This window comes from Aricia agestis, chromosome 11 (genome assembly GCF_905147365.1).
Source record: "Aricia agestis chromosome 11, ilAriAges1.1, whole genome shotgun sequence".
In the NCBI taxonomy this organism is placed as follows: domain Eukaryota; kingdom Metazoa; phylum Arthropoda; class Insecta; order Lepidoptera; family Lycaenidae; genus Aricia; species Aricia agestis.
This window is the reverse complement of record NC_056416.1, coordinates 13780763-13801492: the sequence shown is the minus strand read 5'-3', so window position 1 is coordinate 13801492 and position 20730 is coordinate 13780763. Positions and strand designations below refer to the sequence as shown.

Here is a 20730-nt window from a genome sequence, read left to right as displayed (position 1 = left end):
GTCAATTGAAAGTGGAATTGAAGACCAATTCTACTTTCCATTTGTGCCATAACTCACAACATATTGCCTTAGGGTAGATAGCAACTCACCCGTCATGCATCATGTAGTTGGAGCTAAGTCGCGGCTCGTAGCGCGGCGCGACAGTGGCGTACTCCGGGTCGCGCTGGGTGGGCGCCGGGTGGGGGGCGGGCGCGGGGAGCGCGGGGGGCGGCCGTCGATACGCATCGAACAGCCGCGACTCGTGTTCTGTCACCGCCGGCATATCTTTCTGATTCGTCTCCGGGTTATACGCTGCCTCGCTGAAGTACTGGAAACAGATATGGATATTATTGGTCAAAAATCATAGTAAATTGAGAACACTTACACCTACTATAAACGTGGTATCAGCGGATGATGGATCCCATAATTTCATTTATTTCGGCTTTACTTGCGGCTTGTGTTAAAGATACATGCTTTTCTTAAATCCCCAAATTATGAAGTACTACGTAAAAAAAGAACTTGGAAGCTGCCTCTACCCCAAACTAACTCTAGTTTTTCAAGAAGAATTAGTCCATATTTACACCCATTTATATACAATAATGTAAAACGAAAATGCGTCCTAGAAGATAGTTCATTAATAGAAGTAAAGAGAAAAGTTGAAAACTGGCTCAAAAAGAAAGAACAACAACAATAAATAGATAGACAACACACACACACACACACACACACACACACACACACACACACACACAGCGCGCACTTAAAATTTAATTAGTAGCCAGAGGCTCTTTTATTTGTTTTTCAAATATTATACCTGTTTTTTTAAATTTAATTCTTAGCTAAACTATATGCCTAAAAGAAGGAAAATATATTGGTGATCTGCAGGACAGGCTCAGCCTAGTGCAGGAGCCAAAGTTATACAATATGTGTAAAGTCTGTTATTTATTGTCTTCGTAAGTTCGTATACAACTGTATTGTACTCCTAGGTCATATTATAACTACACAATGTAACAGATGCTAAGTTTTAAATAAAGATTATTATTATTATTATTATTATTACTTGTCGCACACATTTTGAAGACCACCATCCAAATCCCTACGTATCGTTGGAAGAAGCTACTTTCGCCATTGGTACGTTACAAGTTACAACTAAAGTAGTAGTTAAGTACGTAATACTATAATATTATTGGCTTCTCTATCTATAAAGTCTACCCACCCTTTGCAACAAATCGTGATCCCTCGGCACCACAGTCAGCTTCAGCACCCTGGGCTCCCTCTGCGCGAGCTGCACGACCCTGGCGTAGGGCGCGCGCGCCCTGCCGCCCGCCACGGGTTCCCCGTTGACGGCCAGCACGCGGTCCCCCGCGCGGAGCCCCGCTGCCGCCGCCGGCCCGCCCGCCCGCACGGACCTCACGAAGATCGTGTCCATGGGCGCACCCACCGCGCCCACGGCCAGGTGCCGGGCATCCTCGTACAGCTCCTGAAAGGTGACATAGAAACACTTAAAACGATAAAAAATAAAATATAATAAAAATTGTTTTATTTCTGAGTAAATTTGAATCATATCTTTTCTGAAAGTCTACGTGATGACCTAGCACCGGCTCGGGAACTAAGTACTAACCCGGCAAAAAGAACCGGCGTAAGAAACTCGCACGGGATCCATTTTTTACCAAAAAAGTGGGAAAAATTAGTCTTTTAAAATATGAAAATTACATGATGAATGATGATTTAAGATATTGAAGATGTCATATGATTATATTATGCATGGGGTGCCTTCGTATTGATAAGCCTACAATATAGCTTAAATTAACACTTGTAAAACGAAATATTTCAGTTATGTCTCACTGAAACGAAAATATTGGTTTGCTTTATGTATTATGGCAAAATAAATTTGGGGATTGAAAATACCAGAAACACACAGAACTTACAGAGGTTGTTACGTCTGCTGTTACAAATGTAGTGAGTGCTGCTTTCCATAAGGAGATTCGTCTATTCGTTTCTGGGTTCAGTTTTATAAACAAAATTATAACAATGAACAGCGCGTAACAGCGTCAATCCAAGTTTCTGGTTCCGCATCTCATAAAAAAACATTGTAAAAGGGCCATTTCCAGAACGTCGCAGCTACATCCTGTCGTTTAATTGACATTATCACAGTACATTCAGTAAAGCACGGAAGCCGGTCATTATTGAGATTGCATTAGGTACTTTTCGGAACACAATAATTATTAGGTAATTATTGTGTTCCGAAAAGTGCCTAATTATTAACTTTTATTTTTGTGAAATTCGCAAAAACAATTCGAAACTAACAAATTGTGTCTTAACCTGTATCGCTTGAGAAGTCTACGGCCGCCCGTGGCCGCTCGTGGCCGCTCGTTTATATTGGTCGTAATACATGGTATCGCGAAGCGATACTATGTATTACAATAATGAAGATAAAGTTTAAAATCATATGACACTGAAAGTGTTCGCCTCGCCGCTGCCATTCCGGTGTGCCGCGGCCCTTATACGGCGCAACTGCTGGTCTGGGTGCTTTTAGTGTTCTTTACATAAGGTGTGATATGGTTTACTATAAAATAATAGAAGAAGGTATATTTATCTCACCTGCAGCGACTCCGGCGGGTATACGACTAGATGTCGGAGCGTGAAGCCGAACCCGTGCCGCGCGTCGGGCCGGGTGATGACGATCGTGCGGGGGGCGGACGCGGGAGGCGCGGGGGGCGGCGCCAGGGGGGCCGTGTGCACCACGGGAGGAGGCTGCAAGAGAGGGTACACGTTAGTTTATAGCTCCAATACAAGCGATATACGGCAGTATGAATGTAATCAGTTCATCATAGTTGGGACTGGGAGGGCAAGTAGGTACCTAAGGTTCGACTACTACTATGGGGAAATACACTGGGCTACTACTATGGGGAAACTCTGTTGAAATTGATAGGGCATTTAAAGTTCAGAAGAAGTGTGTAAGGGCAATCTGTGGAGCTTCCCCATTAGATAGTTGCAAACCAATTTTTCAGAAATTACAGATCCTCCCTTTGGTGTGCTTATATATAAGAGATATTTGTGTCTTTGTTAAGCAACATTCGCACTACTTTCCAAAAAATGCTGATGTCAACAATAGAAGTGCTAAAGCAAGATACAAATATAAACTATACATGCCACAGTGCCACATGGATGTATATAGGAAAAATGTGTACATTAACGCCATTAATATTTTTAATAAATTACCAGATAATTTTAAATCATTAAATGCAAGTAACTTTAAAAGACAAATTACTAAATGGCTATTAAACAATTGTTTTTACACATTAAACGAATATATGACATTTAAAGAAAAATAATGCAATGTATAACGTATATGGACGCTGTTAAGCATTCGTGTACTAACCCACATAAAAATTACGTATTGAGTTATGAATGCAGTTATGTTCTATAAATGATTTAGAACAAGACTGCATTCAAAATTTATCAACAAAAAAAAATTGTGGGTTAGGACACTAATGCTTAACAGCGACCATATGTTATCTATTAAAATTAATTAAATTTGACAATTAAAGACCAATAATTCAATGTATGATGTAATAAAATTAATTAATTAAAATCTCTTATGACATAAATATTTTCTGTGTAATGTAATTACATATTTTATGGTATAGTTATTCAATTTGAAATGTATTTTATTTTATATGAAGCTTAAAATATATTTTTTCAATTGACAAATTATATATAAAATACTTTGTAAGATAATTATGTAGGTATTAATTAATTTTACTTATATATTTAATTTAATTGCACGCCATTGTTATGGCAGAATGTTAGAACTATAAGTAGTGAATAAGACCTTTATATCAACAACATTCTGGCAATAAAGACATTTGAATTTGAATTTGAAAAAAAAAATTCATTAAGGACCTGTTTCACCACTTTCTTATCAGGAAGTGGTGAAACAGGCCCTTAAATTTTTTAAGTTAAGTGGTGGATAGCCTTTCCAGCACTTATCAAGAAGTGGTGAAACAGGCCCTTACTGTCTTAAAACTGGGCCGATTTTGATAAAATCATGTCGATTTTTCATTGACTTTATTACAGGATGGATATTGAGTACTTATAACAAGTCTAAATTCAGTTAAAGATGTAACATTACGTTATAATAAACTTTTAATCTATATCGGATATCCTTTATAGTTAACATAAAACCACCATAAACAGTGCTAGATGTTACCCGTTGGCCGTTACTAAGTTTGCGCGCAAGATAGTAACTATCTTGCGCGCAAACCTGTTGCGAAATGAACTTTTCCGTAATGAAAATCCCACCAAAAACATTTCTTATAAAAGGTACCAACCACATGAGGTTTACCCTGTGAAAAGATATGCGATTTCATGTAGAGTCAAGCTTCTAAATACATGGTCTAAATCTACTGACCCTAACTTAAACAAATTCTAAATATTATCAGTAAATATAATATGTATGTACTATGTATAATGTATATATTGGCTCAGATTTACTTACGCCCTTTATAGGGCTCCAAGTATTGCTATGCCCATCCAAACATAAAGGCAGATCAATATGATACAAAGGTCTAGTCATTATCTTCAGATTAAGTCAAAACACCAGGAATTCCCCAGTATGTAGGCAGACTATGTACTCTATGACGTATAGGACGATATTAGGGATTGCAATCCGGATACTTCGAAATCCGAAAAATCCGGATAATCCGGATTTTTCGAACCTACGAAAAGTCCGGATTTTTAGTTTTGAAAATACGGATTTTCGGTTTTTTCGAATAGTTGGTAAAATTATGAAAAATAAGCTTTTACGTAGTATAAAATTAATTTAGATGTATTGTGTAGCATCTGACATACAAATTCACATTTGTTTAAAGTCACAATTACAAATTTGCGCGCTCAATAGGTACTTATCTCAGTTTAGACGGGTCCAGCGGCCCAGCACAAAGCGGAGGAGAAGGCACGGACGGGTTTTAGTGGGTAGAGCGGCCAACTTACCATCTTCTCGGCCGTAGCGAGTCTTACATACCCCGGTGGTCTTTCCCCAGTGCTGCCGGGCATGCTTAAGCGCATTTCCCGTCTTGAAAAAAAAAAAGGTACCTATCTCAGTACTTCGTATGTCCAACATTGCATTGTTTAGTTATTTGGCGGTTGTAAATTGTGTATTAACATCTTTAAATCTTATAAAGAACGTCATTTTTAATATCTTAGGACCTACCGTTTACTTTACCATACATTTTACTATTTAATAATATGACTGCAATCATTATAAATGTACAATAATTATTCTTTATTATATTGTCAGTATTGAATAAAATGGTTTTCTATAAAATCTTCTGATTTGAAGGTTTGTCTAATATAATAAAGGAAAAGGGTTTATAAAATATAAAAAGGTTGATTTAAAGTTTAAAGAATTATTTTAAGTTTTTTTTATTCTGTACAATAAGCCTATTGGGTTAAATTTATGCTGGGCAAAGGTTTATTTTATTTTATTTTAAAGGAAAACTTACAGCTAGTACAAAGGTAGAATTCAAATGTAACAATACAAATGCCAATTAAAAGTTTTCGCGACTAGGTTCCCCTAGGATATTCCACTTATCTCGCTCCAGCGTATATCAGCAGTAAGCTGATATACCTCCAAGGGAGAGTTTGCAACCGTGTGCTAGTCTTTGCAATAATCGGTTGCTCACAAGAGAGGCAAGAGATTATAGTTAATAAAAATATATTCATCTTCTCTGACAGTCAAGCTGCACTTAGCACTGCAGCAGAAATTTCGTCCAAATTGGTTCTAGATTGTGGTGATACGTAAAACATGCTGGAAGAGAACAACAACTTCGACTAGTATGGGCCCCGGGTCACATTAACGTCTTTAGGGTTAGAGCTGAGAATCTCATATACGGTCCAGAAGCAGTTGCATTACTACAAAGCAAGTGCTCGAGGCATGATGTCGCAAACTAAGAAAAGATCAATGTAATTAGACTCCTGGCCTTGAACATTCTAAAACTATTAAAACTTATAGATAAGAATAAAAATAAAAATCTTAATAATCTTAAACTTAAAGAAAAGAATAATAATCTTTACGTTCACATAATAACTAGCATTACGACTTGCAGATTCTAGGAAAAGGGCCGAGACACCTTTTAACTTGTTTTTACCTTGTTGACTATACTACTTTACTCAGCAGCTGTAGCTGCTGCAGCTCAGGCAGCTCGAACTCACCTTCTCTACTATAGAGAAAATTGGTGGCACCAATTCCAACCGCATCGTTCAATTTATGAGGATTAAGTAGTCACAATAGATCCTCAGGAGACTTGGTGACTTCAGGGCTACAGAGTACAGCAACCTGCCTTCAGAGGGAAAAAATGCCTCTAGGGCATCGAGCTATATTTCTTAGGCCTAGGCTAGATACACACTCTGTCGATATCCAGCCTAGATGCATGTGGATAACACGACCAGCCTAATGCTACTTTAGCCGCCGTCTTGACTCCTACGTCTGAGATTCTTGTTTGAATGGATTTTTTGTTTTGTCGAGAAGACTTACTTCCAACTTACTGCGATTCATTGCTCTTAGGCAGGCCCCAAGTTGGATTTTTGTAAATTAGTCAATGACCGAGTTAGGGCTCTGTTGGTTAGGACGAGTAAAATACACATGTCGACGAATCTGTGGTTCCCTAAGAGAGGTTTGTCATCCTTCATCAGCTTCTTCATGGACTAGTTACTCTGTATTTCCTTGTCTGTTATCAAAAGAAACTAACTGGCCCAAGTACGTCCACCTCGACCTTACATCTCGTGCTGTTGGTCATTGATTGTGCCCTAGGTAATTTTTATTATCTGTATTCGTAGGAGCAAAAAGGGCTTAGTCGTCCATAAACTTGAATACCACTTATTCAAATATCTTTAAAAATCAAGATATTTTTAAGTTGTTAATAACGTCTTAATTATCAGATACTGTTATTTTATTTTCTTACTTCATCACACCCATGTGAAAATCACTAACTTAAGAAAAAATTTAATTGTTTTAAGATGTCTGATATTGCGCTTCAAATCTTTCAAAATCAATGTTTAATAAAGAAATAACAAGAAAATAACTCGCATTTAAAGCTTTTAATCAAAAATATTAGAAAAATTTCATAAAATCCGGATTATCCGGATAATCCGGATTTGAGCTTGTCAAAATCCGAAAATCCGGATTTTTTTAAAAATCCGTTTTTTGCAATCCCTAGACGATATATACTATTCTGCCTACGTACTACGTAGAGTCCCACGTCACACCATTTTATATGTCGGGGCCTACGAATAATAAAAACTAAGCAAACGCAACTCCCATACTACCGTTTTTTTGGTTCCTTTCGAACTGTCATGTAACGTCAGCCTGATGATCAAGGCCACCTAAATCTTGCAAATGTATTGAAATGTGTACCTAAGGTACATATTTTTGACAAGTATTATAGAGCATGTTTTTTGACGGAGTTACTTTTCCTTAGTTTTTATTATTGGTAGGTCGGGGCGTGATGATGATGAACGACCACCCACGACATAACAGCTTAATGTAATCAATTAAAGGGGGAAATTAAATCCAATACAAGTGACAATCAGACATTTACTTCATACGTAATAGGTACAAGGCAGTACAAGGAGACCGGTTATACGATTCGATTCACCTGCGGTATTATCAAAGTCTGCTGTCTAGATGGTGATCCAATTCTCGCACTTCCAATCTTGGTTCAGGGCTTATACCACAAAATCGTTTTGAGACTCAAACAATCGAACTAGAATGCCGCATCCTACTCTTACAAACGTGAAATGACGTTGTTAGAGCAGGACGCGGCATTCTCGTCCGATTGTTTGAGTCTCAAAACGGTTTCGTAGTAGGCCTACAGTTTCGAATGCCGACTCAATCCAGTCCCCACGGCCACGTCAAAAGATGTGTCTATTGTCAATAGAAGGTGTTGCTATAATCATAAGGCGATGCTCTTCGCTTTATGTGAAACTAGAAGACGCCCGCCCGCAGCTCCGTTGCGCCAAAATTTGTTTATCGCGCGGGAAGTGAACCGTACATTTTTTCGGAATAAAAAGTATCCTATGTCCTTTCCAAGCACTCAAAGTATATCCTCAAATAAAACTAGCCGGTTATTCAGTGCAGAGCAACGTGCAGAGTAGTTTATTTGAAATTGACACATTACAACAGGAGACACACAGAATATATATTAGACATTACAATAGAGTATAGACGAGGTATAGACACTGTCAGTTTCTCAAATGTGCTAACAGATGGCGTTAGCATGTACATTTTAACTTATTATTTTTGATACTAACTGACACCCCCACTTATCAAAAATAAGTAAACGTGGTCATGACACATCACACACCATCAACAAACTATGAACTAAGTAAACTACATTTTAATGATTCCTAAGATCTCCATAAATTTATAATGTTTTATGGATCCTAACCCTTTGGTCAACAAATCCGCAGGCATCTCGTTAGTTGGTAAGTAAGAAATAACTACCTTTTCATCTTTAACAACCTCTCGCACAAAGTGATGTTTAACATCAATATGTTTTGTTCTATTGTGACATTGATAATTTTTGGTCATTTTCAATGCACTTTGGTTGTCAGAATACAACTGAGTTTTGACCAAAGTTCCAGTAAGTTCATACAATAGTTGTCTTAAATATATGGCTTCTCTGCAGGCTTCAGAAAGTGCCACATATTCGGCTTCTGTGCTCGAAAGCGCTGTAACTTTCTGTTTCCTGCTCTGCCAAGAGATAGCTGAACCTGACATGACAAAGCAAAAACCAGTATAGGACTTGCGGTCTAAAGAATCACTAGCCCAGTCGGCATCGACAAAACCACTTAAACCATCTCCCTTACTACTGAACTTTAAACAATATGTTTTTGTTTTACATAAATACCTCAACACCCTTTTTGCATAATTCCAATGCTCAGTATTGTAGCAAGTATTAAATTGACTTAAGTAACTAACTGAGTAAGCAATATCAGGCCTTGTCATAACAGCTAGATACATGAGACAACCTATAAGTTTTTGATAACTAATACCTGACATACATTTTTCTGCCTTAGTTACATTTAATTTACTTTCAATAGGGGTATCCATTGTTTTCATCTATGTATTCTTGCTGATCGACAGTTATCTCATAACTACTAGAGTTTTTCTTTACATTAATATTCATTCCTAAATAATTTTTAACTTCGCCCAAATCTTTAATATTAAATTCTGAGCTCAAGATACACTTTAGCTTCTCAGTTTCAACTTTATTATCAGAAAATATAAGAAAATCATCGACGTACAATGCTATTATTATTTTTACATCCTTATTAATTTTTGTAAATAAACATGGCTCTTGTGTACAGTTTTTAAAGTTATTTTTACACAAAACATCTCTGACTCTCTCATACCAGGCCAACGCGGATTATTTTAATCCATACACTGCCTTCCTAAGTTTTAAAACTTTACCACCCATTTGGGGTACAAAACCTTCTGGTACACACATAAATATTTCCTCTTTTAATTTACCGTTTAAGTAAGCCGTTTTAACATCTAATTGGTTAATTTCTAATCCTAACTTTACACTTAGCGCAAACAATAGTCTTAAAGTAGAGTGACGAACAACTGGCGAAAATGTCTCATCATAGTCAATTCCTTGTCTTTGGGTAAAACCCTTTGCCACTAATCGCGCACGGTATTGCACTTCACTATCACTTTTGTATTTCTTTTTTAGGACCCACCGACACTGCACAATAGTAGCTCCTTTTGGAGCATCCACAAGTTCAAACACTTCATTCTTTCGGAATGACTCGATTTCCTCGTCCATTGCCTTTCTCCACTGCACACTCTCGGGACCATTTAGCGCTTCTGCCACTGTCGGCTCACCATGTGTAGTGACCAGCCAACTTGGAAAGAACTTATCAGGCTTCCGCCGCACTCTTTTTTCTCTGCTGGAATACTCTGCGTCTGGTTCCTGTTCCAGCATCATAATTGGACTGCTGCTAGATGATGAACTATCGGGAACGTAAGTCTCATCGGCCTCGGCTTCATAGAATGTTTGCTGTGATGATTCACTGTCAGATGGGGTCTCTGATTCTAACTCTGATCGTTCCATACTGTTACAATCCCCCACTGAACGATCATTCACTTCTGAAACATGACTGTTTTCTTCGATACACCATGTAGCTTCACTTGCTGCCGATTTTCCACCTGCCAATGTTCCTTCCATCACTACTACATCTCGGCTTGTTGTAACCTTATTTTTCACTGGGTCATACACTCTATAGCCCTTCACATACTCAGAGTAACCAACAAGAATATGCTGCTGAGCTTTTCTGTCCCACTTGTTCCTTCTCTCCTTAGGTATGTGCACCATCACTGGGCTACCAAAAATGCGTATATGAGCCATATTAGGTTTTCTGCCATGCCACAACTCATACGGAGTTTTATCATGCAAACCTGAGGCTATAGACCGGTTTCTTAAGTAAACTGCTGTTGAAGCGGCCTCTGCCCAAAACTTTTTTGCTAACTTGGCATCAAACAACAAGCAACGCGCTCTCTCAACAATTGTCCGATTGTTCCTTTCTGACATACCATTTTGTTCTGGTGTGTACGGGTTCGTCTTTTGGTGTACAATGCCACATTCTTTCAAGAAATCTTCCATCATCTTTGAACAAAACTCTCCACCATTATCTGTTCGTAGGATCTTGATATTGGCATTTTTCTGTTTCTCCACCATTAATTTAAATTCTTTAAAATATTTAGGCACCTCACTCTTTTCTTTCATGAAATATATAAATGACATACGGCTGTAGTCATCCACGAAGAGTAGGAAGAATCTGGCCAAACCTATAGACCTGGTTTCCATTGGCCCACACACATCAGCATGCACAATTTCCAGTACCTCCGTAGCTCTGGAACCAACGGGAAAAGGTAGACGTGTCTGCTTGCCCTCACAGCAAATTACACAGTTAGATTTTGTAATTTCACAACTGCCTTCATAGCTAACACCTTCCACGGCGCCATTCTTCATTTTATTCAAGTCGTTATGGTTTATGTGTCCTAACCGCCTGTGCCACAATAATCCATTGTCTTTTGCAAGAAAACAATTTGTCACTGGTGTATCACAGATATCCAATTTGTATACACCGTCAGTTAAATTGGCAACAGCTACCAGTTCTTTCTTCGCATTGTATATTTTACACTGACTGTCTGAGAAGGACACACTGTTGTTATTCTTTATAAGCTGACTCACTGACAATAAGTTTGTTGTCAGGCTAGGCACTAATAAAACATCTTTTATTGTTACATCATAACCTTTCTGTGTTGATATTTTAACATTTCCTTTACACGAGACTTGAAGTTTTTCCTGGTTTGCCACCAAAATCTCCGGGAAAGTTTGTGGAGTCGAATCCTTTTCCAGCCAACTTTCGACTGCTGTCATGTGCGAACTTGCTCCCGAATCTACGTACCACTCGTATTTTCCATATTTAGCGCTTAAAAATACTGCACTAAAAGCATTAGAGGACTTATTTCTGTTTGATTTGACCACCATAGGACATTGATTACGATAATGGCCCGGCGATTTGCATTTGTAACAGGTTATGTTATTTTTATTTCCTCCTGTCATTTTGACATTTGACATCCCGCCTTTATTGGTGTTGCCAGCAGCGGTTTTATGTTTCACCCATTTTGTTGCAAGTGCCGATTCAGACTCATTTTCGTTACAATATGTCACTGATGCCATTTCTGGTTCCATATCCATCAGCTTGGTCTTGATAACGTCGGCTGTGATTTGAATGCCAGAGTGTTCTATTGCCATAATCATAGGCGAAAATCTATCCGGCAATCCGGCCAGCATCAATGATCCAATCCACTGATCTGTTATATCGAAACCTGTACCACTCAATCTTTGCGATGTTTCCACAATTTGAGTCACGTAGGCGGTCATATTTTCACAGTTCTCTCGTCGTATTGAAATCAGATGCCGCAACAAAGAAATCTTCCTCGAAAAACCTGAGTCGTCAAACAGAGATTTCAGTTTATCCCACAACTCTTTTGAGGTCTTTGTCTGCCTGATGTGCACGTACAAAGCTGGATCAATGGTTAGAGATAATTTGGCCCGCGTCTTCGCATCATCTTCGGGTTTAATATCTCTTCCTTCCACTGTCTTGACACAATGTAACATGCCTTCCAACACGAGTAAATTTTCAACTGCAAATGTCCACTCATCGTAGTTATCCCGGCCTTTCAACTTAGGCACACTAGCTAAATAGTTCGTTGACATCTTGCACAACACGACTTTATTCGAAAAAACTAATATTTCACTTTAAATACTGTGGAAATTCAGGGATAAGCCCATAACCTCAAATAAAACTAGCCGGTTATTCAGTGCAGAGCAACGTGCAGAGTAGTTTATTTGAAATTGACACATTACAACAGGAGACACACAGAATATATATTAGACATTACAATAGAGTATAGACGAGGTATAGACACTGTCAGTTTCTCAAATGTGCTAACAGATGGCGTTAGCATGTACATTTTAACTTATTATTTTTGATACTAACTGACATATCCATGTCAAATTTCAGCAAAATCAATTCAGCGGTTTGGGCGTGGAGAGGTAACAGACAGACAGACACAATTTTGCATTTATAATATTAGTATGGATGGGAAAATTTGGGAATCCAAACAAGATCTTGCCTAGACTTGGTAGCTACGAGAATTTTCTTCGGCACAAAAAGATATTCAGAAATGAAAGTAAAGAAGTAGAATGTGATCTTTTCTATAGTTCCGTAACCAAAGTGTAAAAGCGGGACCCTAATATTATTAAGACTTTGATGCCTGTATTTCATTTTTGCTCTTGGGCGATTTTTTATTTTTTTGCTACACTCAATTAGTGTAAAAGAGAAACATACATAATAGACTACAGGCCCATGTCGAAAATGGGCCTGTAGTCTATTATGACGGCATAGTGGTAAATCCTATTATTTTATGCTCTAAATTCGAATATCGTCCTATATACTTATGTCACCAGGTGGATCAGATGACCCATCCATTTTCGACATGGGCCTGTAGTCTATAATATCCGTTTCAATCGAGAACTTTCCCATTTTTCGATCTCCTGCAAGTCGGAGCGTGTGGCCGGGGTTTAGCAGGTAAGGCGCGATTCAGGTTTGAGCGAGAGTGAGCGATCAACCCACAAATTGCTGATAATGACTTTATTCCGCAGATAACGAACATTCAAAAAGGAAATCAATATGAATATTTTAAGACCCGTTTTGAATACAATTAAATATTACGTGAATAACAAAAATATCTTGTTTTTAACCGGCGACAGTCTCCAGAACAGTTCTCTATCTATTTTAAATTGCAAATATTAGCACTAATTCACACTTTTATAAAATTGACGATAAATTAATATTTAAATAGAAACATAATGCGGTTAAAATATTAGCTTTCGACTTTAATAAATTATTGCTCATAAATGAATTAATTAAAATAACTGTAAGATATTAATCTTGTTATTTTATTGGAAACAAAGAAAGTAGCGGGCAGCCGACAGGTGGTACAGATGTATCTATTAATACATCTACACCTGCAGTCTAGGAAATTGATTAAACGCCTAACAAGATAATACGACCAATTTACACGCGCCGTTAAATGTTATTGTAGTCATAGGAAACCCAACGCGCTATTTCAGTAGCATTACTCTGACCACAACGTAATTAAATTACAGTAAACCACCTCCATATTACACCGCCTAGTAAACGGGCGCACGCACACAATAGCGAGATGTCAGATAACTTGAATTAGCAGCAATGCATTATGAATTTTTCGGTAACCAACAAAGTCTTTTCTCCTGACCGTTAAGCGCAGCGTTTCCCTTGGTTGTCAAAAACACATTCCTCGCAACGCAGCTTAGCTCAGCTCCGATGGAAATGCTACCTTATACTAGTGCCAAGCGAGTTTATTTTCAAGACCAAAGTTACTCTACTGTACTTACACTGTGCTGACCTAGAACAGGGGAAACATAAGTTTAGTAGATTATCAGCTAGCGAACCAGACGTAGGAATAATTTCACATTGTAACGAGTGCTCTTGAATAGGGCATTCGGTAACCGGCGGAGGCAGTACCACTGATACTATCTATGGTAATGGTATCAGCGTTTGTTTACTTTCATGGCTACAAGTTACAACCACTTATCTCGAAATTGTTGGTGTAATGTTCAAAATTTACATGATGTTCTGGCACATAGAGTAAATCAAAGAAAATATAGACTTAAAATACCTCTTATTATTAAAAAAAACTTGAGAGGTGTCAAGGGACACCCGAATGGAACGAAGGTATTTCTTATGTTTAAAAAACCTGTATATATGTAATCTGTATTCTATATATTATACACTCAAAAAATTATAAAAATACGCCATCTATTGACATTTCACGCCCAGGAATACTAACAACGCGTCGCTGTTTATTCTCAAAAACGCCATCTAGTTAACGCACAAGAATACTATCAACGCCCTCTGACAACGTACTATGCAGGTACTAATAAAAAGTAGTGAGGTCAAATATCATTCTGTATAGCCTTCTTTCGCAAAGCCGAACGCGCCATAAGGAACTTCGTTCCAAAAACAACAGGTTGTATTCCTCGAGTGCTGTCAGAAGTGAAATCGAAACAGCAGAAGCAGCCATTTTCGCCGCGCGGTAGAAATAAAGAAGGATATTATTTTCTCTCCTAGGCCACCTCAGCGGTCTTCTTTTTCTCAGTCTTACGAATTTTCGATCAAGTCACGTGTTCTGACGCGACTTTAACATATTTTACCCACCCCAAAAAAGTGCACAACGCAGTCAGATAACTTTTCACACCCATAACCACAGCCGTATATTAAACTTTATAATTTTTAGAAGTCGGTTAATATAATAAAGGATCCACATAGGATACTCGCAGCCGTACAAAGGCGGAAGAGGGTGACGTCACAAATCTGGTTACTGGTCGATGACGTCACGGCTTAGCCGTAACCTGACGACCACCATCCACCTCTGACAGGCGCTGTGGGGCTTCACGCGTGTTTAGGAAGTAAACATTCATATTTCCGATTTTGCGTAGTAATTCATATAATGATAATAGCTCCCACACCGGTTTCGGTGACGGTGGGCGGTTTCATTCAAACCAGGCCAGCTACGCAGGAGTAATTTTATAGTGCCCAAGTGTGTGCGCAGTACACAAGAGCACTCTCTATTCCTTTACTCTCATAACCCAGTGGGACGGAAGACCGACACGACCGGCGAGAGATCAGGCGCAGGACCGACTTTTTACATGCCCATCCAACGCATGGGTCATCTTACTTGTCAGACAATCAGGTGGTCAGCCTGCATTGTCCTAACCAAACTTGGAAATAACATGTTTCCAACGCGGGAATCGAACCCACGACCTCCGAGTCAAGAGCCGCGCTCTAACCACTAGACCACGGAGGCGTTCTATTATATTTCGGAGTAATCCATACTAATATTATAAACGCAAAAGTGTGTCTGTCTGTCTGTTACCTCTTCACGCCCGATCCTTCGAGTCTCTTCTCTCTCGAGATACTTCGAGTCCCGGGAAAGGAAATAGGATATTTTTTTTCCTGAAAAGAAAAAATACGGTTTCCGCGCGATAAACGAATTTTGGCGTAACGGAGTTCCGAACGTTATCTACTTACTAATTAGTGAGAATAATAGACAGTGCTAACTCCTAGGATTAACAGAAATATGACGGTAGATATGGGAATCGAGCTCGGATAGAAATGGACATTGTATTCGTTTTTTTCGCTAAATATTGTTTCTTGAAGTATAATATTTTATTTCATTCTGGGTACCTACAAGTTTAATAGAGATCTCTACTATCAGTATCAGCTGATTTCATATTAGGAAAAAATCGAAGAAAAGGAAACACTTAAGGTTCAAATAAAAACTTCACACATGCACTAATATATTGTTTTAAGGCTTGCCACTCGCATTAAGATAAGGTTTTTATAACATAACAAGACGTTGGGACTTGAGACTGTAGTTTACTACATTAGTATTGTTAAAAATAAGCCACCAACGCGGTTCCTCTATCGCTTATTATACAACTAATAACCCCCTATGCAGAGTTCGATTTACTAACGATATAGCTCCTGCATCCCAACGCTTCCTGCTACTAATCTAAAATTGATTATAACTCCCACAGCATACTCAATAGCATCCATTCTCTTTATCATCGAGTGAAAGTTTTTATGGCTTTAGTAATATGAAAGAATATCACTCCCTTTATAGGATAGATAAAAGTTAAATCGATCAAATTAAATAGCCTATTAAATGTAGAGCAATACCCTGATTCTACCGAATGCAACATTTAGGCTGGCCGCATGCATGCATACGTGTTCCATATTCGATTAACGAATTCGTTTTCCGCATTCGGACATACGAATGAATATATTAACTGATGCACATTTTCATTTTTTCCGAACAGAGCTAATTCAATACGTATGTTCCGAAGGCGCGTAAAACGTTTGCGCTTGTCTCACGGAATTCCAAATCGATATTCCACATTAGGAAATCGAATACGAAAAACGTGTATACACACGTATTCTGGCCACAGGCCGGCAGCCAGCCTAAAACAATTTCGTTGCAAAAACACCTAAGCAAGTACATAATTTATTATGTCCAAGCTAAGCGATTCGTTTCCTGAAGTTTCCTTACATAAGTCGATAAAAAACTTATCTAAAATCATTATCTCACACAGAAAAATTTAAATTTTCCCAGTTATTGAATGAGAAAGTTACTCCATTATGTGTGTAACGATTTGATCGTTCAGAACCGCCTTTCTACATGAATTTGCAATTATATAGGCTGTTTTCACCCGCCCTGCGATATGACACTCGTACAGCACTGGATTTGTTTAAATCGTTTAAAGTTTACTATGGTAAGGATAGGGCTTGTTTGAACGTAAAGTGTCTCTAAGTGAGTGCCCCATTGGCAGCGTTGCCAGACGTCCCGATTTTGGCGGGACGTCCCGATTTTTTAATCAAAATTAAATGTCCCGCGTGGGACTGGCTCAGTCCCGCTTTTCGGGGAAAGTCCGAACGTACGTGCAGCGTGCTGAGAAAGAAAGGTGCGTACTGCGTAATGAAGGAGTGTGGGAGGCAGAAGGGTGGATTTTCTTTGGCTACTTTAGCAATCTATTGTCACGTTAACGTTATTTTAATACAAAGAAAAAGATAAAGATTAAAAAAAACTTTTGATTATACCTTTTTTACTTTGTCCCGCTTTTGACTGAAGAATCCCGCTTTTTCACTCAAAAAGTTCCAATGTCCCGACTTGGCGCAAATAAAATCTGGCAACGCTGCCCATTGGGCCAACATTTCACGTCTAGCAAATAGCAATACTAAAAACGTGAACCTTATTGTACGAGCCTTTAGTACTGCAAGACGTAAGATAAGATTGGTAGCTTTATTTAATTAATTATTATTAAACATGACAATTCACGGTGTTGATATTTTTTATGTAAGAGAGTCTCTGGTAAGAGCGAATTTTATTTAATAAAAATAGATTTTTAAGGATTTAATAGCGGTTTACTTTATTTCTCTTTAATCATTAATGTAATATAAACTTTTGTTTGTAATAAGTAGTAACGTATTATAATTATACATATATACAGCCATAGAATTACCTTCTTCTTTGGAAGTCAGTTAAATGCCTAAGCAAAAATGTCCAAGTCCAATCCTTTAATTAGTTTTATCTGCAATTGTATTAACAAAGGTCTGTGGGGCTTATCCTGATTCTGTATTTCATTGGGATTAAATTGACTATTTGCTTTCATGTCGACAGCTGTTCAGTGCGAGCCTAGGAAACGGTCAGATGTTTATTTTATAGTTTTTGTAATAAAACTAAACCGTATTAAATATTGGGACTACTGGTATTAGAAAGGTCTACTTCTTGAATTTATTTTATTAGAAAGGTTTACCTTCTGGAATTTGTGATATTATGATACTTCGTTTCCTTATTTGGTTTTAACTGGCTGAAGAAGGTCAAGGGACTACCAAATTCACAATACCATTGCATGTGCAATGCATTCTGTATCTTATATTTATAATTGGATTTTCGGAATTGGATCCAACGATTTACATGAAATTTAGTATATAGGGGGTTTCGGGGGCGATAAATCGATCTACCCAGAAATCATTTTTAGAAAATGTCATTTTATTCGTGTTTTATCGAATACCGAGCAAAGCTCGGTCAAACAGCTAGTTTCTTTTAAAAGTCGTACTTTGGGTTTTTGGACTCTGGTACTCGTCACACCAAAAACACCAAGATCGTTTTCGCGTGATAATAATCTGTAGAATAAAGATAGTTATTTATCTTATATAAACGAAAACATACAAAGAGAATAGAATGAATTTACTCCCTACTCCCTAGCCCTTCACCTTACGTTACAAAACTTTTACAACCTCAATTTAGTTATCAATAAAAGTGTGGTTCGCCAGCCCTAAGCACGAAGTGGTCGTAAAACCGCTATTTCGCGATATAAATATTTACGAGTGCTGAACGTACGCCAGTTCCAGCCACCGGAACTTTGCTTTTTATGCCTCGGAAGAGTCGAGTGCACTCGTACGAACCGCGGTATATGCAAGGCCTTTTATTTTCCAGTGAGTTTTATAACTTTTTATACTCGAATATAAATTCTTTTTTTTTAATTTATATTTAAACTTTTTCTGTTTTCTTTCAAGATTTTTTTTATTAAAACTAACATATTAAGCCTAAAGCATGGAAGTAGTACTAAATATTCAGCAGCTCTTCTTTCACAAAATATCAAAGCTACCGAAAATGTAGACAGAGAGGTTAAAGATCTTTGCCTCTTGGGCTTGTAAGGGTACCTAATTTTGAAATTTAAAATATTGCTACTAACTTGAAATACAACTTTTTTGAACTTTAGGTCTATAACTGAGAATACAACGACCTTTTAGCGCTCTTCCGTCCATACTTTGAGATTAAGCCTTCCAAGAATGGTGTACTCGTATATGTAAGGAAGAAACTGCCCACAATAGTAGACAAGTGACCTGTTTACTAATTCTTCCAGCCCGCTGGTCTGGAAATGTGACACGCTTTTACATTTTTTATTCCTCTATCGTGTGATCAATATATAAACTTGGACAAGCGAAAGAAAATGTCAGGAATATAAAAATAACGTAGTCGGACACAAATGACGCCCGGGACCCACAAGTTGGTAAGAGCATGAAGGTTTTAATAGATTTGGATTAACATTTTTTAAAATAAAATAAAAAATTGCACATTATTTAAAAGGCATATAATAAAATTCAACCAAAGTACTCACATAAGTGATTAAAGAAAGAGTTTAAACTACAATGAAGACTCCGGAATACAATTCCCGGTGAGAATAATACCTAAAAATGGAAACACCAATACTATAATTGCGTGCTTTATGTTGCCAGCAATTAATACATTAAGAGGAATTTCTTCTCCTCTCGGTCTATCGTATAGGGACAATCGTGCAAAATTCACGATTCATACAAATATGCGACTGAAGTGAGGGGCAAATCTAGTAAAGAATTTTAAAAAGTTCCATCATAAAACGTGAGATGTACAACGAGACTAACTACAAGAGGGTTAAGGGCCGATTAGACACTCTTGCAAATGGACCGAAAAGCCCCAAGGGTCGCCGCTTCCGAGGTCACAGACCCGCGTCGCGGACTGGCAGACCCAACCTTGACTTTTGTGATATTCTTTTATTGTAATGTTGTTGTAGGTTAGTTATGACTTATGACTTACAAGTATCAAAAATATAATCTGTTACCATTATATTATTATACAGAGTGTAACAAAAATAAGTGATAATACTTTAGGGAGTGTACGTGTTCCTTGTAGAGAGTTCACTGTGAAAGTAGCAGCTCTGAAAGACGTAAAAAAATTTTCACTTTTGTATGGGCAAGGGCCCGAGCGACAAGAGTTTCCCCATACAAAAGTGAAAAAAAAATTTGGTCTTTCAGCGCTGCTACTTTCACAGTGAACTCTCTACAACGAACACGTACACACCTTAAAGTATCATCACTTATTTTTGTTACACCCTGTAGATTTATTTATTTCAATCATTACAGATTTATTTATTTCAATCATTACAGATTTATTTATTGTTACTTCATAATTCTAACTTTATTTTAAGAAAGGTACAGAGTATGGATATGATCAGTCCCAGAAAGGACATATTATACTTTTTATCCCGGCAAATCAATTGTTTGCCAGATGGTAGATTTAATTTAAAAAAAACACTACGGTACCAATTTAAGCATCCGACCAAAGACATAAGACGCCTGTCTTCACAGACCGGACATGCCGTCGCGACACAGGTTACATCACACTAATAACGCTAATCTTCAGACGTACATAGTCATTTGACCTAGAATTAGCTCTAAAGTAATCCTTATGCCGTAGCCATAAGGCAACATAGCTCTGAACTGCCGACGACAGATCTACCATTTTTCGACTTTAGTACCTTTGCAATAAGGTCTAAAAGTTCACCGAATGTCTTCAACACGAGATAATGTAATCCGCAGTAATTTAACAGTCGATAAATTCTCATCAGATTTAGATTTCGCCGTCGACACGTCGATAAAATCGTTCGCACATTTATCACGACGGGAGGAAATTGACTAGAGCCGATTGCTACAACCGCCGACTTATATCTGTCTTAGTCAATACTCAGT

At 37.9% G+C, this 20730-nt stretch overlaps 1 protein-coding gene across 12 annotated transcripts in view; it reads right to left on the bottom strand.

Annotated features, from left to right (window-relative positions):
- LOC121732070 (rho GTPase-activating protein 21) overlaps positions 1–20730 on the bottom strand; it is a 393449-nt gene that overhangs the window by 106910 nt on the left and 265809 nt on the right. For all 12 annotated transcript variants that reach the window (XM_042121847.1, XM_042121843.1, XM_042121842.1 and 9 more), the window contains 3 exons: positions 2581–2733; positions 1196–1459; positions 90–307 (listed from right to left, as the gene is read on the bottom strand). In XM_042121847.1, coding sequence (XP_041977781.1) covers positions 90–307; positions 1196–1459; positions 2581–2733 — 635 coding nt within the window. The remainder of the gene's footprint in view (positions 1–89; positions 308–1195; positions 1460–2580; positions 2734–20730) is intronic.